Source organism: Anomaloglossus baeobatrachus, chromosome 1 (genome assembly GCF_048569485.1).
Source record: "Anomaloglossus baeobatrachus isolate aAnoBae1 chromosome 1, aAnoBae1.hap1, whole genome shotgun sequence".
In the NCBI taxonomy this organism is placed as follows: domain Eukaryota; kingdom Metazoa; phylum Chordata; class Amphibia; order Anura; family Aromobatidae; genus Anomaloglossus; species Anomaloglossus baeobatrachus.
The window spans coordinates 696,998,880-697,022,249 of record NC_134353.1 but is presented as its reverse complement, the minus strand read 5'-3'; the positions used below and the strand labels follow the sequence as shown (position 1 = coordinate 697,022,249).

Sequence of the window (23,370 nt, the reverse complement as noted above, 5' to 3'; positions counted from 1 at the left end):
GGGTGCTGGGTCTCCCAATTGGAGCTAGAAGAAAAGGAATTTACGGTAAGTAACAAAATTCCCTTCTTCTTCGGCGCTCCATTGGGAGACCCAGACGATTGGGACGTCCAAAAGCAGTCCCTGTGTGGGTAAATTAATACCTCAAGATACCGCTGCAAAACAGCCCTCCTCTACGAGGAGGCAACTGCCGCCTGCAGGACTCTTCTACCTAGGCTGGCGTCCGCCGCCGCGTAGGTATGCACCTGATAATGTTTGGTGAAAGTGTGCAGACTCGACCAGGTAGCTGCCTGGCACACCTGTTGAGCCGTAGCCTGGTGTCGTAACGCCCAGGACGCACCCACGGCTCTGGTAGAATGGGCCTTCAGCCCTGATGGAACCGGAAGCCCAGCAGAACGGTAGGCTTCAAGAATTGGCTCCTTGATCCATCGAGCCAGGGTGGATTTGGAAGCCTGCGACCCTTTGCGCTTTCCAGCGACAAGGACAAAGAGTGCATCTGAGCGGCGCAGTGGCGCCGTGCGGGAAATGTAGATTCTGAGTGCTCTCACCAGATCTAACAAATGCAAATCCTTCTCATACCGATGAACCGGATGAGGACAAAAGGAAGGTAAGGAGATATCCTGATTGAGGTGAAAGGAGGATACCACCTTAGGGAGAAACTCCTGAATCGGGCGCAGCACCACCTTGTCCTGGTGAAACACCAGGAAGGGAGCTTTGGACGACAGCGCTGCCAGTTCGGACACCCTCCGAAGAGACGTAACCGCTACTAGAAAGGCCACTTTCTGTGAGAGTCGAGAAAGTGAAACATCCTTCAGAGGCTCGAAGGGCGGCTTCTGTAGAGCTATGAGAACCCTGTTCAGATCCCATGGATCTAACGGCCGTTTGTACGGCGGGACAATGTGACAAACCCCCTGCAGGAACGTGCGTACCTGAGGAAGTCGTGCTAGGCGCTTCTGAAAGAATACCGATAGCGCTGAGACTTGCCCTTTAAGGGAGCCGAGCGATAAGCCTTTTTCCAAACCAGATTGCAGAAAGGAAAGAAAGGTAGGCAATGCAAATGGCCAGGGGGACACTCCCTGAGCCGAGCACCAGGATAAGAAAATCTTCCACGTCCTGTGATAGATCTTAGCAGACGTGGGTTTCCTAGCTTGTCTCATGGTGGCAACGACCCCTTGAGACAACCCTGAAGACGCTAGGATCCAGGACTCAACGGCCACACAGTCAGGTTCAGGGCCGCAGAATTCAGGTGGAAAAACGGCCCTTGTGACAGTAAGTCTGGCCGGTCTGGTAGCGCCCACGGTTCGCCGACCGTGAGATGCCACAGGTCCGGGTACCACGACCTCCTCGGCCAGTCTGGGGCGACGAGGATGGCGCGGCGGCAATCGGATCTGATCTTGCGTAGCACTCTGGGCAAGAGTGCCAGAGGGGGAAACACATAGGGTAGCTGGAACTGCGACCAATCTTGCACTAAGGCGTCTGCCGCTAGAGCTCTTTGATCGCGAGACCGCGCCATGAAGGTTGGGACCTTGTTGTTGTGCCGAGACGCCATTAGGTCTACGTCCGGCATTCCCCAGCGGCGACAGATCTCCTGAAACACGTCCGGGTGAAGGGACCATTCCCCTGCGTCCATGCCCTGGCGACTGAGGAAGTCTGCTTCCCAATTGTCTACGCCCGGGATGTGAACTGCGGATATGGTGGAGGCCGTGGCTTCCACCCACATCAGAATCCGCCGGACTTCCTGGAAGGCTTGCCGGCTGCGTGTCCCGCCTTGGTGGTTGATGTATGCCACCGCTGTGGAGTTGTCCGACTGAACTCGGATCTGCTTGCCTTCCAGCCACTGCTGGAAGGCTAGTAGGGCTAGATACACTGCCCTGATTTCCAGAACATTGATCTGAAGGGTGGACTCCTGCTGAGTCCAGATACCCTGAGCCCTGTGGTGGAGAAAAACTGCTCCCCACCCTGACAGACTCGCATCTGTCGTGACCACCTCCCAGGATGGGGGTAGGAAGGACCTCCCCTGTGATAAAGAGGTGGGAAGAAGCCACCACTGAAGAGAGTCCTTGGCCGCCTGGGAAAGGGAGACTTTCTTGTCTAAGGACGTCGACTTCCCGTCCCATTGGCGGAGAATGTCCCATTGAAGCGAGCGCAGATGAAACTGCGCAAACGGGACTGCCTCCATTGCTGCTACCATCTTCCCTAGGAAGTGCATGAGGCGTCTTAAGGGGTGCGACTGGCCTTGAAGGAGAGAATGCACCCCCGTCTGTAGTGAACGCTGTTTGTCCATCGGAAGCTTCACTATCGCTGAGAGAGTATGAAACTCCATGCCAAGATACGTTAGTGATTGTGTCGGTGACAGACTTGACTTCGAAAAGTTGATGATCCACCCGAAAGTCTGGAGAGTCTCCAGCGCAACGTTCAGGCTGTGTTGGCATGCCTCCTGAGAGGGTGCCTTGACAAGTAGATCGTCCAGGTAAGGGATCACCGAGTGTCCCTGCGAGTGCAGGACTGCTACCACTGCTGCCATGACCTTGGTGAAAACCCGTGGGGCTGTCGCCAGACCGAATGGCAGGGCTACGAACTGAAAATGTTCGTCTTCTATCACGAAGCGTAGAAAACGCTGGTGTTCTGGCGCAATCGGCACGTGGAGATAGGCATCTTTGATGTCTATTGATGCCAAGAAATCTCCTTGAGACATTGAGGCAATGACGGAGCGGAGGGATTCCATCCGGAACCGTCTGGTTTTCACGTGCTTGTTGAGCAGTTTTAGGTCCAGAACAGGACGGAAAGAGCTGTCCTTTTTTGGTACCACAAAGAGATTGGAGTAAAAACCTTGACCTTGTTCCTGAAGGGGAACAGGGATCACCACTCCTTCTGCCCTTAGAGAGCCCACCGCCTGCAGAAGAGCATCGGCTCGGTCGGGATGTGGAACAGTTCTGAAGAACCGCGACAGAGGACGAGAACAGAACTCTATCTTGTACCCGTGGGACAAAATGTCTGTTACCCACCGGTCTTTGACCTGTGGCAGCCAAATGTCGCAAAAGCGGGAGAGCCTGCCACCGACCGAGGATGCGGAGGGAGGAGGCCGAAAGTCATGAGGTCGCCGCTTTGGAAGCGGTACCTCCGGCTGCTTTCTTTGGGCGTGAGAGAGCCCGCCAGGAATCTGAGTTCCTCTGCTCCTTCTGAGTCCCTTTGGACGAGGAGAATTGGCCCCTGCCCGAGCCTCGAAAGGATCGAAACCTCGACTGTCCCCTCCTCTGTTGAGGCTTGTTTGATCTAGGCTGAGGTAAGGAGGAATCCTTACCTTTGGACTGTTTAATGATTTCAGCCAATTGCTCACCAAACAGTCTGTCTCCAGATAATGGTAAACTGGTTAAGCATTTTTTGGAAGCAGAATCTGCTTTCCATTCCTTTAGCCACAAGGCTCTGCGTAACACCACAGAGTTGGCGGACGCCATTGAGGTACGGCTCGTAGAGTCCAGGACAGCATTGATAGCATAAGTTGCAAATGCAGACATCTGTGAAGTTAAGGACGCCACTTGCGGCACTGATGGACGTATAACAGAGTCCACCTGCGCCAGACCAGCTGAAATAGCTTGGAGCGCCCACACGGCTGCGAATGCTGGAGCAAACGACGCGCCGATAGCTTCGTAGACAGATTTCAACCAAAGGTCCATCTGCCTGTCATTGGCATCTTTAAGTGAAGCCCCATCTTCCACCGCAACTATGGATCTAGCCGCAAGCTTGGAGATTGGGGGATCCACCTTTGGACACTGGGTCCAGCGTTTGACCACGTCAGGGGGAAAGGGATAACGTGTATCCTTAAGACGTTTGGAGAAGCGCTTATCTGGATAAGCATTGTGTTTCTGGACTGCTTCTCTGAAGTCAGAGTGGTCCAGAAAAGAGCTCAATTTACGCTTAGGATACCTGAAATGGAATTTCTCCTGCTCTGCAGCTGCCTCCTCCGCTGGAGGAGCCGGGGGAGAAATATCCAACAGTTTATTGATGGCCGCTATAAGGTTATTTACCATGGCGTCACCATCAGGGGTATCCGGATTGAAAGCGGTCTCAGGGCTAGACTCCTGATAACCTGCCACTGTCTCATCATACAGAGAATCTTCTCGCTGAGACCCTGACCAGCGTGATGACGCCGAGGGTCTCTCCCAGCGAGCTCGCTTAGGCTGCCTGGGACTGTCGTCCGAGTCCGAGCCTTCAGCCTGTGATGTCGGGGACCCCCTTGAAGCACGGATAAGTTCCAAGTGAGGGGGACCAAGGGCCAATGAATCAACAGTGCCCATGGTCTGAGTGACCGGCCTGGACTGCAAAGATTCCAGAATTTTTGTCATAGTCACAGACATCTTATCAGCAAAAACAGCAAACTCTGTCCCCGTCACCGGGGCAGGGATCACAGGCGTCTCTGCCTGGGCCACTACTAGCCTAGACTCCGGCTGACGAAGTGCCACAGGGACCGAACATTGCACACAATGGGGGTCAGTGGAGCCTGTCGGTAGATCAGCCCCACATGCGGTACAGGCAGCATATGAAGCCCGTGCCTTGGCACCCTTGCTTTTTGCGGATGACATGCTGTTGTCTCCTCAGAGCAATCTAGGGTATAAAGCCAAGAAGCGACCTACAGTGCAACATATATATATATATTGGTACCTCCAAGTACACAAAATAACACTGTGGCACTAGTGGGGTCAGCACATATGTGCTGCTTACCGCCCGCTTAAGAGCGGTTGTGTGGTCACCAGAATCCCCTGTCTGGGTCTCCCAGGGCTATGTCCGTTCTCCAGCCAGACTGCTTGCAGGAATGGCCGCCGGCGTCCTGTGAAGAGGGACGGCCCGTGGGCGTGTTCAGACCAAGAGCGGGAAACTGGCGTCCCACTGTGCCCAGTGAGAGGGCTGGAGTATGTAAATAAGACTCCAGCCCTCGGCGCTGATCATTGGATCGCGTCTCTCCCCTTCCCTGAATGACAGGGTTGGGGGCGGGAACGAACCGTAACTAGGCCGCAAAAGCCGGGGACTAGATTTATGAGCGCTGCCGTCGTAAAAGCACGGCCGGCGCGAAGTCCCCGGCGCACCACAGGTCTCAGCCGCGCCGCAGCTTTCAGTGGCAGTCGGCGCGGTAGTTCCCCACAATAATGCCACTCAGCAAAGCTGTAGTGCATATAACCCCAGCGCACAGCGCTACTGTCCCCGGCGCACTAGAACACCCAGCAACTCTGGCGTGTTCTGTGCCTGTCTGTAGGGGACACAGAGTACCTGAATGTTGCAGGGCCGTGTCCCTGATGGTACCCAGCTCCATATCCAGCAGGATCTCCGGGTCTGTGGATGGAGCCCGGCCTCAGAGTCTGGAGGCCGGTAAGATCCCACTTCACCAGAGCCCTTCAGGGGGATGGGGAAGGAAAAACAGCATGTGGGCTCCAGCCTCCGTACCCGCAATGGGTACCTCAACCTTAACAAACACCCGACAAGAGTGGGGTGAGAAGGGAGCATGCTGGGGGCCCAAGTATGGGCCCTCTTTTCTTCCATCCGACATAGTCAGCAGCTACTGCTGACTAAACAGTGGAGCTATGCGTGGATGTCTGACCTCCTTCGCACAAAGCTTGAAAACTGAGCAGCCCGTGATCCCACGGGGGGTGTATAGCCAGAAGGGGAGGGGCCTTACACTTTTTAGTGTAATGCTTTGTGTGGCCTCCGGAGGCAGTAGCTATACACCCAATCGTCTGGGTCTCCCAATGGAGCGCCGAAGAAAATGTATTCAACAACAATGTTGATGAATGGCACCAATATTTTAAGCAGGTTTATTGCTTTCTTTTCTGGACACAAAAGTGGTGCTGCCATCAGGGTTGTACAGCTGGTGCTCCTGTATGGGGCCTTTTGATTTCTGTTAAAATATGGGTGGAATGTATTATGTTAAAATGCCTCGTTTCAGGCTTTATGTAGCTGTAGAGGAAGACAGTCAGCAGTACTCTGTGTCTTCGGGCTTCAGAACTTCAAGAAAGCAGTATTATACATCACTAGCACAGCCAGCCGATAAGCAATTCAGGGCTATGAAGGTCTAAAGCTGCAGAAGGGCCATGTGCTCCCACTGAAGACAGTGGTGCACAGTCTAGAACAGCTTAGGGGTCCTGCTTGCTTACAAGACCGGCTCTACCATAGCTGAACCTTCTTTCTCTGATTGATGGATGCAACTCTTTAATATGAATGAAAGTTGGACATGGGGAAGAGGCAAGCGCAGACACAGGGTTGGACTGTCACAGAGAAGGAGAGTACAGGAGGCTGAGTCTTCCCATAAGCAGACCCTTATCTGCAATCTCTAAATATTCATCATCTTCCGCTGCATGATAAAGTCAGCTATCCTGAATAAGACTGGATTCACATGATGGTATGGCATCGGATGCGAGTACATCAGATATGATATTGACGCACCCACGGGGTGTGGGGGGTTACTCGTCACCGGGCCGGTTTAGGGGGTGGGATGTCACAGCAGCAAGGCCTGGTTCCATGACCCCGGCGGTGTCAAGAAATGGGGGATGATGATGGGGATAGTAGTTATTCGTGACGCCACCTGTGGTGTGCGGATAAAATAGGAGCCGCCGCTGCAAGAGATTTCCTCTGAGGGCAGATGGTAGAGCAGCTAGGTTGGTACAGCTCTCCACAGGCAGGGCTCAGGCCCACAGGGAGGTTGGGAGTAGTAGTAATCTTTAAGCGGAGCGCAGGGTTGGAGGGGGTGAAGAAAAGGAGCGAGGGGTTGCAATCAAAATTCTTTACTCACTGAGATGTCACTGCCTTTGGACTGATAGACTCTGCTGTCATGGGCTCCAGGTGATCCCGGATAGTTCGAAGGTCAGAACCGTTTTTTCTTTCTGTGAGTCCTTCATACTTGCTTTGTGTTGTGTGAGTCCCTGCGGCTTGAAGCTACACTGGGACCTTGGATTGGCTCCGTTCCTGTCCCATGTGGCAGGCAGCGCGAGTCTGTTACTGGTGCTGCTCTGTCACGACTCCTGGCTCTATATGCTGCTGTGCCCCGGGCACTTTGTGTGGGCCAGAAGACTTGAAATCCTCTGCCCGGTGGATTCTGCTGGTGGGGCGTGCAGTGCCCACCTGCCTAGGGCTCCGCACCCTGTTCTGTGTGCTCAGTCCTGAGGGAGCTATGGCACAGCTCTCTCCTCAGCAACCGTGTTCTCTCCCCTCCTCACTTGTTCCCCATCACTGACCGTGTGTGTGTGTGTGTGTGTTTGTGTGTGTGTGTGTGTGTGTGTGTGTGTGTGGCCTTTCTCACCATTGTGTAGCTCCACCACCCGGGTTGCTGAACTAGTGGGTGGGAGATCCCATTCCTTATGGTGACTATCCAAATGACCCTACCCTAACCCAGTCCCGGTGTTAGGGCAACTGACTGTGTGTTTTGGTGGATTGTGGTGTTTACCGGTAATGACCTCTTCCGTACCCGGGATGAATACTGCACCTCTGATGAGGTGCAGTACCTTGTGGTGACTGAAGCCTCAGGGGCACCACAATATGCTAATGACCCTCAACTCCCCCTCTGCTGCCAGTGTGAACCGAGTGTCATGTGACTGTGACCCGATACTGCGATCGGATCACAGCTGCGGAGTAGAGGGAGGGATTAATCTTTCCATCTCCTCCATCGTCAGCTGATGCGATTAGCTCACTGCACTCGGATATCATCCGATGTTTCATTCGTACCCATAGACTTGTATGGGTACGGGTGACACAGCTTTTGCTGAAAATCGCAGCATTCTGCGACTTTTCCCTCATCCAGAATCTGGATGAGAAAGAAGCTGACCATCTGCTCTCCCTCATTGAATAACATTGGTCCGAGTGCAATGCGAGATTTTCTTGCATTGCATTCGTCCGATTCATACGCTTGTGTGAGTGTACCCTAAAAGTCAGTGTATCCAGTATGCATGCCCAACTGCTATTCTATTTATTCTTGACTGGCAACGAGTACAGTGTTTAGGTATCTCTCGCAGTCCCTTATAGAATTAATGGAGTGATGTTCACGTATGTGCAATGCTCCTCTATTAAATGAGGGACAGATGTTTCCAGTTCTGGTAATTATTAACAGTTGGTCCCCCATCCATCTTGAAGTTAACACTTATTCTGTAAATATATTTATTTTATATTAGTCACTTATATAGCGCCATTAGTTTCCACAACGCTTTGCAGTCATTACCATACATAACTACTTCTTGACAGAAAACGTTTTAAAAAATCTTGGTATAAAGAAAACCAGAGGTTCAATGTTGCTAGTGATTTCCCGGTCCCTGTTGATGCTGGAGGATATTTCATGCTGCATGGTCTCCTTGTCTTGGGGAGAAGTGGGACCACTGGGAGTGTAATTTGTGCTTCACTTTTGAATTTAGGCCTCTTTCACACATAATTTTTTTTGCCATCAGTCACTCAGTTTTCTCGACAGATTAACGGATCCATCGCAGATTGTGGCTAAACTGATAAGATGGGGGCTAAATAATAAATTGGAGCGTGCTCAGTTAAATAAACCGGAATCCTTTGCCAGATTCCGTCATTTGACGGATGAAGACGGATCCTGCGCCCATAGGCTTACATTCTACTAAACGATGAACGGCGACTGATCTGTCGCTGTCCGTTTTTTCAACGTACACAAAAAACGTTACATTGACCATGTCACATGGATATCAGAGTACGTTAGCCAAAGAAAGCTAAAAAGATAAAGTCAACAGAAACAAAGGTGAATTAATTAATGGTTATTATAATGTATGTACCAAGATTTGCCATCTCTGTACCCAGACTCACCTTAAGGCACCCATATTTCCATAATAACGTTCATCATGATTGGCTGCACATCTTCCATAGACTCGGCCACCCTCCTCCCATCCCACACACACCTTGCATAAACCACGTTCTCCTCCAGGCATGCACCCCTTCCAGAAATAGTTCTCATAAGCTACAGATGGACAATGAAAACAAGCATATAACATCATTAAAGAAAAAAAATACCTTCAAGTACAGAATTTAACTAATTTGCTACAGTTTTAAACATTTTTTTAAAACAATGGGACTAAATACATATGTTTGATGCTTAGGCACAGCAAAATCCTAACATGCCTGCCGTTTCACAACGTATAGTTTGTATATGGTGAAATTTCATGGTCCTTTAAATGTAAAGAGCTTTATTCTTTGTCATCCTTCTCTACATTGTCTTATCTGAAGCAAGCATAGGTATAATGTAATGCCCTGGTTGGGATGGTATATGTGGTGTGACATCCAATCTTCCTGCAGATGCCATTGAGTAGTCCTCGTATTAGAGCAATGGTTCACTCCTGATCAGCTCTGACATTACAAGTCAGAAGAATTTAATACGATTTTGTAAACTGGGTTATCCACCTATAACTAACATGGACAAAAAATCATATATATCTATGGATAAATCAGGTAATAGCTCATTTTTCCAAAACGTAATTACTAAAAGGGGACAAAGCCCCATTAGCAGGTTGTCCTTTTGCTAACAGACCATAGAACATAAGCTATTCATAAAAACCTTATGCATTATTCGGGCTGTATAAATACTCATACAATTAGTTAACTCTTTTATATTAAAACTAATGATGAGCGAGCACTACCATGCTTGGGTGCTCAGCTCAGTACTCATAACAAGAATTTGGATGCTTGGAAGGGCTCAACTCGTGTACTGAGGATAATGGAAGTCAGTGGGGAACTCAAGCAATTTTCCAGAAGATCTTCGGGGAAAAATACTTGAGTTCCCCATTGACTTCTATTATACACGGGTACTCGAGTGAGCCCGTCCAAGCATTCAACTGCTGGTTACGAGTACCCGAGCATGGTAGTGCTCGCTCATCACTAAATAAAAGTTTGCACACACTAGAGATGTCTCCTGTTATGTTTGCAGACATTTTCAGAACCTTCAGAGGAATAGGACTCTAGCATGAATCAATTATATTTCCAACTGTCAAGGGAGGAATTTGGTTGAAGACTGCTAATGGAGTCCTCGTTTGGGATATCCAGAGACGGTGCTGTATTAGCTGTATATCAGTGCCAAAATATATCATTGTATATAAGACAATGAACACACAGACGTGCTCTCTCTCAGCCAACGTCATCAACTGAGCTAGTTTAATTCGATAGATCCAATTCTACAGTAAGTAAGCATGAATAACCTTGAAACTAAATAAGGAGTGCTTTCACTCCCCAATTTCTCACATCACATTGCCTGCGCTCCCGTACATTCCTTCTGTGTGAACATTACTGATAACACTTTTATAGCTTCACATTCTGGCTTCATCATCTTTGATTAACTCCTTCATGATTATACAACTTTGAATTATACTATAGGTCTGTGCAATTGCTACATAGACAGACAGATAATTATGTAACTACATCTACATTTTGATTATTTATATACTCAGATATTCTTATTACGTTTGAACAAACAAGCTATTGCTTAGTGCCACCTCCACACAACCAGTATCTCTAGATACTACTAAGAAGGGTTTTCTTACTTTGTCTTAACATCATTATATAAAGACACATATACACATACACATTTATGACATTTTTCTGTTCTACTACCTGAATTAATGTCACAATCCCATGTTTCATTCACAGGTGCCCGAACAGTGTATTTTGAGAGCAGGAGCCACCCTGCAGGACTGTACATACTGCCATGGCAGGAGCGACGACCACCAAGATCAAGAAGGGTCACAGCTTTCATGCTTTTTTTACTAACAGCCACTGCATAAAGAGGAGGGAATCCTAAAAAGATATTTACAATGTACGGTAAGTCATTATGTTAGTCAATGATGTAAGCTTCCCTGCCTGCTAGAAACTATTGCAACTAAGTTACAAAATTTAGATTAGTTATTATCTTTAATATTATCATCATTATTATTGTGATCCATTTATAGGATCCATTACAATCCATAGTAGTCGGGCCAGATGGTGCAGCCAAATGCATGTGGTAGAGACACCACCCACCGTTGGTGGTTTTCGTTCACAATGGGTTGGCCTTTAGCCCGTCACAGGTAGGCAGAGCTTTGGCTACGATGTCAGCGCACTTCCACAGCACACGCCATCTGGTCATGCCCTTAGGATCAATATTTTTCCTACACTGTCATGTGGCTGTGCCAGGTTTCTCTTTTCTATTACCTAAAATAGGATCAGCATCATACACTGTTCTGATTGGCAGCAAACAACCTTTTTAAACAGAAGCAATGCAAATGTGAACACAGCCTAAGGCCCCCTTCACACGTCCGTGAAAAACACGCACGTGTGTTACGGGCCGTTTTTCGGGTCCGTGTCCCATTTTTGTGTCCGTTTTTATGGTCCGTGTGGCATCAGTGTGAATTGCGTATGCTAGCCGTGTTTGTGTGTAGAACGTCCGTGTGTGCGTGTGGAATGAACATGTATGTGTACGTGGAATGTCCGTGTGGAATGTCCGTGTGTGTGATGCACAATGTCGTTTATAAATGTCAGCTGACAGCCGACAGAGTTGCGCGATGAGAATGAACTCGGGTGATCTTCACCCGACTTCATCCTCATACCGCGGCTCTGTCTGTGTCGAGTACTGATTAGTGGTCACCTGTGAAGGATTCACCGGTGACCGCTAATCCCCCAAGTGACTGAAGTTTCCTCCCCTCTCTCATACTCACCGATCCCCGATCACTGGCGCGGCGCTTCACGGCATTCACACTGCTGCGGCGGCTTTTACTATTTTGAAAAAGCCGGCCTCTCATTAAACAATCTCGTATTCCCTGCTTTCCCCGCCCACCGGCGCCTATGATTGGTTGCAGTGAGACACGCCCCCACGCTGAGTGACAGGTGTCTCACTGCCCCCAATCACAGCAGCCGGTGGGCGTGTCTATACTGTGCAGTAAAATAAATAAATAAATAATTTAAAAAAACGGCGTGCGGTCCTGCCCAATATTAATACCAGCCAGATAAAGCCATACGGCTGAAGGCTGGTATTCTCAGGATGGGGAGCTCCACGTTATGGGAAGCCCCCCACCCTAACAATATCAGTCAGCAGCCGCCCAGAATTGCCGCATACATTATATGCGACAGTTCTGGGACTGTACCCGGCTCTTCCCGATTTGCCCTGGTGCGTTGGCAAGTCGGGGTAATAAGGAGTTATTGGCAGCCCATAGCTGCCAATAAGTCCTAGATTAATCATGTCAGGCGTCTCCCCGAGATACCTTCCATGATTAATCTGTAAGTGACAGTAAATAAACACACACACCAGAAAAAATCCTTTATTAGAAATAAAAAACACAAACATATACCCTGGTTCAACAATTTAATCAGCCCGAAAAAGACCTCCATGTCCGGCGTAATCCAGGATGGTCCAGCGTCGCTTCCAGCTCTGCTGCATGAAAGTGACAGGAGCTGCTGAAGACACCGCCGCTCCTGTCAGCTCCACGCAGCTAATGAAGAGTGCCGCACGATCAGCTGAGCTGTCACTGAGGTTACCCGCTGTCAACGCTGGATCCAGTGACAGCGGGTAACCTCAGTGACAGCTCAGCTGATCTCGCGGCTATCTTCAGTTGCTGCGTGGAGCTGACCGGAGCGGCGGTGTCTTCTGCAGCTCCGGTCACCTCCATGCAGCAGAGCTGGAAGCGACGCTGGACCATCCTGGATTGCGCCGGACATGGAGGGCTTTTTCGGGCTGATTAAAGTGGTGAACGAGGGTATATGTTTGTGTTTTTTATTTCTAATAAAGTATTTTTTCGTGTGTGTGTGTTTATTTACTGTCACTTACAGATTAATCATGGAAGGAATCTCGGGGAGACGCCTGACATGATTAATCTAGGATTTAGTGGCAGCTATGGGCTGCCATTAACTCCATATTACCCCGACTTGCCAACGCACCAGGGCAAATCGGGAAGAGACGGTTACAGTCCCAGAACTGTCGCATCTAATGTATGCGGCAATTCTGGGTGGCTGCTGACTGATATTGTTAGGGTGGGGGGCTCCCCATAACGTGCAGCTCCCCATCCTGAGAATACCAGCCTTCAGCCGTATGGCTTTATCTGGCTGGTATTAATATTGGGGGGGACCGCACGCCGTTTTTTTTAATTATTTATTTATTTATTTTACTGCACAGTATAGACACGCCCACCGGCTGCTGTGATTGGGTGCAGTGAGACAGCTTTCACTCAGTGTGGGGGCGTGTCTCACTGCAACCAATCATAGGCGCCGGTGGGCGGGGAAAGCAGGGAATTCGAGATTGTTTAATGAGCGGACGGCTTTTTCAAAATAGTAAAAGCCGCCGCAGCAGTGTGAATGCCGTGCAGCGCCGCGCCGGTGATCGGGGAACGGTAAGTATGAGAGAGGGGGGGAAACTGACCGACAGACTGTGAGAGAGGGACAGACAGACAGAGAGACCGACAGAGAGACAGAGAGACCGACCGACGGACTCAGGGAGATTGACCGACACACACAGAAATAGAAAGAATGTCCGACATCACTAGAAATAAAAACACCAAACGGACACGGACTATAGGTAGATGCATACGTCTTTACTAACGTGTGTGCACATACCCATAGACTTTCATTGTGTCCACGTGTGCGTGCTCCGTGCAGATAACGGACATGCATCCGTGCAAAACGCAAGCACATACGGATCACGGACACGCACACACGGACATAATGAAATAACGCACGTGTGACCACAATCATAGATTAACATTGGTGCATGTTTGTCCGTGTCTCCGGTATATACGGAAACGGAACAAACATGCACGTGTTTCACGGACGTGTGAAGGGGGCCTAAGATATGGAATTGAGAAGCAAATTTTACACTTGAGTACATAGTTATTACAAATCCTTAATAGACATTATAGCTTCTGTAAATAAAGTTTACCATTTGTGTAACAAAAAATAATTTTCCAGTATACTTTTTGTATGAACTTTTCATAGTTTGCAAGATCTCTGCTTCGTGTAAATCAGTGTGAGAAAATCTTTGGTGAATCCAAACTCTGCCTGGGCGATGTGACTTTACCATTGGTGTAACTGCAAATTTTACTCAGTACATTGCAAAGGGGGAGATCTGCACTGCAGTATATATTTTTAGCAACTGATTTAAAGAAGTTGTCCAGTTACTAAAACGGATTTTTTTTTTTCCTGATAAATCTTGCTAATATGTGCCCCTCAACACATCTATTATATTTTTTCAGCAAAATTACCTTTTATTGTGCACTAGCAGCACATGCTCATTGCTGGCTCCAGCTCTGATGGGGTTAATCTCTCCTCTGACTTCCTGTGTTCAGTTCCTACAAGTCCCAGAATTCTTTGTGGCTCTAGGGCGGTGTCTAGCTTATCTAACACACCCATTGTGTCTAATACACCCACTCTGCTCTCCGACCAAACCCTCCTCCCTGCCTCTTCCCAGTGGATGTGCACTGAGAGCAATCACACAGAGACAGCAGCAGCTCTACACAGCCAGGGGAAGAAAGTGTGTGTGCGCGTATATACAGTGTATGTGTATGTGTGCGTGTATATACAGTGTGTGTGTGTGTGTGCGCGTATATACAGTGTGTGCGCGTATATACAGTGTGTGTGCGTATATACAGTGTGTGTGCGTATATACAGTGTGTGTGTGTGTGTATATATACAGTGTTTGTGTGAGTGTGTATGTGTGTGTGTATGTCATACTCACCTGTCTGCAGGGTCCCGGTGCCATGCCTGCTTCCAGCCCCTGTCTCGGTACCGCCGCTCCGGGTGTGTGCAGTCTCCCCAGGGCACGTACGAAGCTTGCAGGACCTGGCGGTGGATCACCTTATGCAGTCACCTGACGCATCAGCTGATCGATTCTCGCGGTATCGCCGGCTTTTTCGCGCCCGGCCAGCTATCAGCTGATCCTGCCGTCAGGGGACTTCATCAGCTGATTACCGGCAGCTCCTGCAGTGATGGGCCAGGATCAGACTCCGCTGCAGGAGCTGCCGGTAATCAGCACATAAGTGAGTATGTATTTATTTATTTATTTATTTATTTTTTTCTACTGATGCATCAGCTGATTGTATAATCGGCTTTTATACAATCAGCTGATGTATGATGTAATTCACATCCTTTAACCTGACACATCATCTGATCGCTTTGCCTTCCAGCAAACCGATCAGATGATATTGGATCCGGATTGGACGGCGCGGGACCCTAACCCAGGATTACTGCGGAGGGGGGTTTATTTCAATAAAGATGGAGTCACTAATTGTGTTGTGTTTTATTTCTAATAAAAATATTTTTCTGTGTGTTGTGTTTTTTTTTTTTATCATTACTAGAAATTCATGGTGGCCATGTCTAATATTGGCGTGACACCATGAATTTCGGGCTTAGGGCTAGCTGATAATATACAGCTAGCCCTAACTCCATTATTACCCAGCTAGCCACCCGGCATCAGGGCAGCTGGAAGAGTTGGATACAGCACCAGAAGATGGCATTTCTATGAAAGCACCATTTTCTGGGGTGGCTGCGGACTGCAATTCGCAGTGGGGGTGCCCAGAAAGCTTGGGCACCCTTCACTGTGGATTCCAATCCCCAGCTGCCTAGTTGTACCCGGCTGGACACCAAAATAAGGCGAAGCTCACGTCATTTTTTTTTTTAAATTATTTCATGAAATTCATGAAATAATTAAAAAAAAAAGGGCTTCTCTATATTTTTGGTTCCCAGCCAGGTACAAATAGGCAGCTGGGGGTTGGGGGCAGCCCGTACCTGCCTGCTGTACCCGGCTAGCATACAAAAATATGGCGAAGCCCATGTCATTTTTTTTTTTTTGGGTAAAAAACTGCATACAGTCCTGGATGGAGGATGCTGAGCCTTGTAGTTCTGCAGCTTCTGTCTGCTCTCCTGCATACACTAGTGAATGGAGGATGCTGAGCCTTGTAGTCCAGCAGCTGCTGTCTGCTCTCCTGCATACACTAGTGAATGGAGGATGCTGAGCCTTGTAGTTCTGCAGCTGCTGTCTGCTCTCCTGCATACACTAGTGAATGGAGGATGCTGAGCCTTGTAGTTCTGCAGCTGCTGTCTGCTCTCCTGCATACACTAGTGAATGGAGGATGCTGAGCCTTGTAGTTCTGCAGCTGCTGTCTGCTCTCCTGCATACAATGAACATTTTGAATAAGGAAATGACATCAGACCTTTTTTTTTCATCAACAATCTTTAATGGCATTGTGCACTGATTAAAAACGCAGTGAGCAATAACGCAGCAAAAAACGCACCAAATCGCGGCAAAAACGTGACATGCAGCACCGCAGATGACAGAGCAGAGCAAGTTGGTGACATGCTCTGCTCTGACACATAGTGTGCTGCATGTCACTGTATCCACTCTGGGACTTGTTGTGCAGGTGACCGGATGATACATGTCACTAACTTGCTCCACTCTGTGACTTCTGGCTGCATTGTTCCAACTGTATACACTCTCATATGAACAAGTCTCAGAGTGGGGCAGTTATTGACATGTATCATCCGGTCACCTGCACAACAAGTCCCAGAGTGGAGACAGATAGTGACATGCAGCACACTATGTGTCAGAGCAGAGCATGTCACTGTCTCCACTCAGAGACTTGTTGTGCAGGTGACCGGATGCTACATGTCACTGTCTCCACTCTGGGACTTGTTGTGCAGGTGACCGGATGATACATGTCACTAACTTCCCCACTCTGTGATTTCTGCTGCATAGTACCAACTGTATACACTCTTACCTGCACAACAAGTCCCAGAGTGGAGACAGTTAGTGACATGTAGCATCCGGTCACCTGCACAACAAGTCCCAGAGTGGAGACAGTTAGTGACATGCAGCACACTATGTGTCAGAGCAGAGCATGTCACTGTCTCCACTCTGGGACTTGTTGTGCAGGTGACCGGATGCTACATGTCACTAACTGTCTCCAGTCTGGGACTTGTTGTGCAGGTGACCGGATGCTACATGTCACTAACTGTCTCCACTCTGGGACTTGTTGTGCAGGTGAGAGTGTATACAGTTGGTACTATGCAGCAGAAATCACAGAGTGGGGCAGTTAGTGACATGTATCATCCGGTCACCTGCACAACAAGTCCCAGAGTGGAGACAGTTAGTGACATATAGCACACTATGTGTCAGAGCAGAGCATGACATTGTCTCCACTCTGGGACTTGTTGTGCAGGTGAGAGTGTATACAGTTGGTACTATGCAGCAGAAATCACAGAGTGGGGCAGTTAGTGACATGTAGCATCCGGTAACCTGCACAACAAGTCCCAGAGTGGAGAAAGATAGTGACATGCAGCACACTATGCGTCAGAGCAGAGCATGTCACTGTCTCCACTCTGGGACTTGTTGTGCAGGTGACCGGATGATACATGTCACCAACTGTCTCCACTCTGTGACTTGTGGTGCAGGTGACCGGATGCTACATGTCACTAACTGTCTCCACTCTGGGACTTGTTGTGCAGGTGACCGGATGATACATGTCACCAACTGTCTCCACTCTGTGACTTGTGGTGCAGGTGACAGAGTGCAGACAGTTGGTCCCATGCAGCAGGACAGATGGCAGAGCACAGCGGTGACATGCCTGTAAGTGTCTTGCTGCTGGGAGGAGCAGATGATCACACTGCCCGACACCGGCCGCTCTCCTGACATCGCAGCAGAGCGGGCGGGTGGACAGTGTGATCACATACTTACGTGCAGGGGGGATTCAGCTGAAGAACCCCCCCCCTGTACTGTACACTGGCACCCCGTGCCTCACCATCTGCAGGACGCCGGCTCCACACTGACGTCCTCCGGATCCTCCCCTCGATACTGGGCTGTGATATGCGGTAGTCACCGCCCACAGCCCTGTCACTCAGTGTGAGTGGTGCCAGCCTCCTCTGACGTACCCGTCTTGTTTGAGAGCCCGGATATGCCGGGACATCAGAGGATGCTGGTGGCCACAGCTCCAGAGCTCCAGGGGGTCATGTGACCGGCACTGAGCATGCAGGATAGCGCCGCTCAGTGCCAGAACTGGAAACAGAAGCCAATGGAGAAAACGCCTAGAAAGGTAAGTAGAACTCCTACAGAAAATTAAAAAAATGGGTGAACCACCCCTTTAATATTTTCACTGCAATTTAATATCCATGGATTCTGTGCAGATTTTTTATGTACCACGTGGATGACTTTGGTACTAGTATTGTAGTACACGCTATTGTATTTTCAATATGGAAATTTCAGACAGACACTCTACAGTTTTTCTGTCCATATGAAAATACCGTATTAAGCTTGGTGTTGCAGTCATATGAACAATACTAGCGTTATTAAGGTCTTTCTAAGAAACCACAAGAAGGACACATTTTAGTATTCCTATAACGCACATAGCATGTGGTCTTCCCACAGTTTTCCTGTTCCAGACTTTATCGCTATAAAGTCTTAAGGTGATCAGATCACAGTCTAGGGGTGCCTGCTACATGGGTTCTAACTAGAGATGAGCGGACCCGTGTAAGTTTGGTTCTGTAGGGTCAGCCAAACTTTATATTAACCCCTTCACCCCCCCGGGCATCTTGCGTTTTTCCGTTTTGTTTTTTTCCCTCTCTTTCTTCCGAGAGCCATAACTTTTTTATTTTTCTGTCCATCTTGCCATATGAGGGCTTGTTTTTTGCGGGACGAGTTGTAATTTTAAATGAAACCATAAGTTTTACCATATAGTGTACTGGAAAACAACAAAAAAATTTCAAGTGTGGAAAAACTACAAAAAAAAGTATGATCGCACAATAGTTTTTGGGATATTTTATTCACCGTGTTCACTATATGGTAAAACTGATGTGTCACTGTGATGCCTGAGGTCGGTGCAAGTTTGCAGACACTAAACATGAATAGGTTTACTTGTATTTAAGGGGTTAACAAATTCACAAACTTGTCCAATAAAGTGGCGCACGTTTTGCGCCATTTTCTGAAACCCGTAGAGTTCTCATTTTTCGGTATCTATGACTCAGTGATGGCTTATTTTTTGCATCTTGAGCTGACATTTTTAACTGTACCATTTTTGCGCAGAGCCTACATTTTGATCGCCTGTTATTGCATTTTGCGCAAAATTTCCGGTGACCAAAATACGTAATTTTAGATTTTTTTTGCCGCTACTCTGTTTACCGATCAGATTAATTGATTTTATATTTTGATAGATCAGGCATTTCTGAACGTGGTGATACCAAATGTGTATATATTTTATTTTTTTAACCCTTTAATTTTCAATGGGGCGAAAGGGAGGTGATTTGAACTTTTAGGTTTTTTATTTTTTTTATTTTTTTACCACCTACCACCTACCATGGCAACCACCGGAAGTCACATGATCACGTCTTGTGACTTAAGGGACTGCCCACGGCAGCTTGTTGAAATCATAGTGACACGATCCATGACGTACTCAGTACATCATGGGTCGCTAAGGGGTTAAGCTCAGTTTGGGACCTGAACTTGACCTGTACCCCAATGGAAGTCACTAATTGGGTACTTTGGTTCTCTGCCCCCTTGCAGCCATCCATAAACAGATCCCTTCCAGTGACAGGTGGGTTTTTCAATTTTTTTTTATTTGTACACACTGCATCTGATCATGCCGTTGTTACCCCAAGTGTGAGTTGTTCAAACACTGCATGCGGCTCGCACTAGACTGAGCACCGAGCATACCCGATCACAGTGATGCTCGCGTGAGTGGTCAGCATACGTAAAGCACCCGAACTCCGAATCTGAACTCTGTTTTTTGTGTAAAGTCTTTTTGATATGAACACTGAACACTCAACACCCAAACTCGGGTTTGTCTCAAGTAACATGTATTGAGAGTATACTTGATCAATATTTGTCATATTATCATTAGTCTATCATACCTTTCTCTAACAGACCCTGTAGGAGCTCTCTAGGATCTGCTAGACAGTCAGAATGATCACCTATGGAAATACAAAAAAAAAGAGTGTTTTAGATGATTGCTTTTTAAAGGTATTCCGTTAGACAGATACAGCTACTTTATTCCCAAAACTTGTCTTCAGCATGCAGCTTTTGATGCCGGAAAGTTAAATTGAGTTAAAAATGTGGTAGTTGATGTAAAAGAAAATAGAATTATAAATAACAGGTATATGCTTTGCATTCATTCCTATGTTTGGCCCTTAACATTACATGAAAATGGATAGTCATGGATTTACAAGGGAATTCATCTTAATTGAGAAAAACACAAATGACACAGCATGCATACATCATATAGGAGGAGGTTAAAGGTAAATACACCTGAATTTTCACCTAATTTATGCCCAAAATTGTCCTACAGGCCTTACGTTAGATTTATCATGTGATCTGGACACGTTTTGCTCCTCATCAGTGAGTTTTGAAAACTGCATAGAAAATGAGGCTCAAGAAAAGAGCATGTGGCTTAAAATTGCAAAGTTTATTGTGCTGAAATTTTGTCAAAATTTTATAGAGAATGTACATTTAAAAAAGCCAACAAAGAGGAGGCTAAGGAGAAGAAAAGTATCACTAGCAAATGTCACACCCCGGGGCAGCCGGGCCGCTCGGATCCGGCCGGTCTGTGGCTCGAGGGATACCGGATCCGGGGGCACCGTCGACCAGTTTTAAATGAAAAATAATAAGAAAAATAAAATAAAGTCCAACTACGCCACTCGCGGTTTGCGGCCAGGGATGATAGGGCCACCGCTGTAGGTTATCACTGGGGATGATGGATGGGGCAGCAAGAATGGTGGAGCCCTCCGCGAGCAGGGCTTTTCCCCAGGGGTAGGTGAAGGGTTTACGTGGAGACGCAGCACAAAGAAGCAGTCCAGACAGAGAGTGCAGTTTGATTGGTTTTACTTACTGGATTTACGCCCTGGAGACGTACTGGATTCCAGCTGCGCCCAAGTCCTGATGGCTGTGCCCGCCAACCTGGTGCCACTCCCCAACTGTGCACTCCTGTGTATGTGGGTCCTCCCTGGTGTGGAGCACTTGGAGGTCCTCCTGGTGTCTGGGTGCTGCCGCAGGCAGCTTGGACTGTTTAAAAGGATATGTCCCGATCTCCCTTTGCTGCTAATGCCTCGCACGTTAGTTTTGGCAGATGAGTCCTGAAAACCCCCATGCCTGGCAGAGTTAACAGATGGCTTGAAGTCCTTGTCTCTTCTGGGATATGCAACCCGTGCGTGCAAAATACTGTGAGCCCTGGATGTCCACCCCACAGGATCCCTCTGTCCTTGGAACTTGCTCTCTCTCGCTCTGCAGCTACTTTCCCCCTATGAGTGGCTGTTCTTACTACTCAGGTCTTTGCAGTCTCTTTCCTTCTGTGTCTCAAGAGTCTCTGGTCTGCCTTGACACCTTTCTTACAACTCCTCTCACTCTCTCCTCCAACTCCTAACTAACTACTACTTCCTGTTTTCTGCAGACTACCCACACTCCCCAGGTCACTTCTCCTCCCCCAGGTCTGGTCTCTTCTTCCCAGTTGGCTGCCTGTTATCTAACAGTGCCCAGCCCTGTCATCTGGCTAAGTGAGGCTCCCAGCCGGGTACAGTGAGTGTAAATGTCCTGGTGTGCTGGTGTTTGTTTAATGACTGGCACAGTCATGAAGAACCCGAGCTGTTACCTTAATTGTTACCTTATTTTTGTGACACCTGGTTACCGCAGGGGCGTCACACAAGATAAGTCAAATCTATCATACATTGTGCCTACTGTGATAGATTAGGCACTTTTTTGCCCAACTGATTTAATTTTAAGACCACAATAAAGATGTCGCATATTCTACAACTACATTGTGTTAACTAGAATTTGAAAAGATAATCAAGGAAATTTACTATGAAGTATTTGCAAAATATATCACACATGCACCTATGTGATAAATGTGATGCAGCTTCTGCCTATCATATCCAATTTTATCCTGTCTATATAGGACAATATTCGATATCACCCAGTTTATTACGGACTCTAAATTATTTATAAAAATTATCCTGCATATAAATTGAAAAGCTTCCAAGCATTTAAAAGCAGGTGAGCAGGTTATTCAAATTGTTCTCAACTTAATGGTATTCATTATAAGGGTAACAAACAAACAGTGACGTACTGCTAATAGCGTCAGAAAATGTAGCTGCTATTGGGATTGTGAACTGGAGGGTCTAGTGCAATCGTAAGCCCTCCTGGCATCTGTGTTTCAATGGTATCTACATCCTCAGGATTCAACATTCATACAGTGTGTCTGAGTCTCAATGCAGCAGGTACGATCACATCACTAGATCGCACCTGCTATACAGTGCCTCAGTCCACATGTTGGATAGACCAGAGCAACACAACGGGGGAACAGGGTGTAGTAAATAGACTTTGTTGTTTATATTTTGCTATCATACTGTGTATGGGGGGGCTGTGGGGACATCATACTTTGCTGGGACACTATTGGGTCATCATACTGTGCATGTGGGGGTGTTTTGGGGTCAAATTGTATGGGGAATTCGCTATGGGAAATCATATTGTTTTTGTGTAATACTTTGGGTGGAATCACACTCTGTTAGGGCCATAAAAGTGGTGTCATGGTAGGTGAGAACACTAAGGGGTTCAGTTTGGGCACTATTTCTCTATATGTGCCGCAATACATATCCCCCTGCTTATGTTTAAAACTTGAACAGTATGCCCTTTTGTGACTGTGCCTATGGAATGTAAATCCGTCTGCTCCGCCAAATAATTTTTTAGGGGGTAGGGTTTAGAATGCCTAATTAGGCATTTTGCTATGGTTTCCCATAATATCTCTGTATCCCTTGTAACAAGTATAAAATAATTTCCCAGATCCAAATCTGTATAATTTAACAGGCGTATTTAATACTGCTGAGACTATTTAAGAAGCACCATCGCGCGTCACCGCATTGTCCGCGGTGTCATAGGGAAGACGCGGACTTCATCCATATGATTTGGGGGTGCCCGATGATTGCTTCCTTCTGGCGAGAGGTTGTCTCCATTCTATCTTCGCTGGCCTCTTTCCCCATATCTTTTGACCCACTGCTGTGTCTTTTTGGAGTCCTGGACGAGGGAACATGGTCTCACCATCACAAATTTTTTTTTGTTGTAGTCTCTCTTTTATGGCCAGGAAACTGATAGCCCGATGGTGGATGGGCTGCTCGGCTCCCCCCGACTGCACGAGCATGGGTAGAACTAGTAAATGCAATGCTTCCCTATGAGCGGACTGTTTATCAGAATAGAGGGTGTCCTTAAAAATTCATTGAGGTCTCGGAGATGTGAAATTCCTCTACCGTGACGCTATCTCCCTAATTAGGGCGACCCATGTGGGCTCAGATATATGAAGTGACGCGGTAATTATAATTAAGGTTCTGGACTGATGTCTGATTCAAATGATGCTAAGATGGCACCCACTGGCAAACACTTTTAATCTGTTGATATTGTTCTCAGTTGAA

General features: G+C 47.7%; 1 protein-coding gene across 1 annotated transcript in view; it reads right to left on the bottom strand.

The window, feature by feature from the left end:
• The window catches only part of LOC142298383 (serotransferrin-1-like), a 117,770-nt gene that overhangs the window by 43,166 nt on the left and 51,234 nt on the right, over positions 1-23,370 (bottom strand). Inside the window, exons 11-13 of the mRNA XM_075341764.1 lie at positions 19,831-19,890; positions 10,588-10,770; positions 8,794-8,944 (exon numbers count right to left, since the gene is read on the bottom strand). Coding sequence (XP_075197879.1) covers positions 8,794-8,944; positions 10,588-10,770; positions 19,831-19,890 — 394 coding nt within the window. The remainder of the gene's footprint in view (positions 1-8,793; positions 8,945-10,587; positions 10,771-19,830; positions 19,891-23,370) is intronic.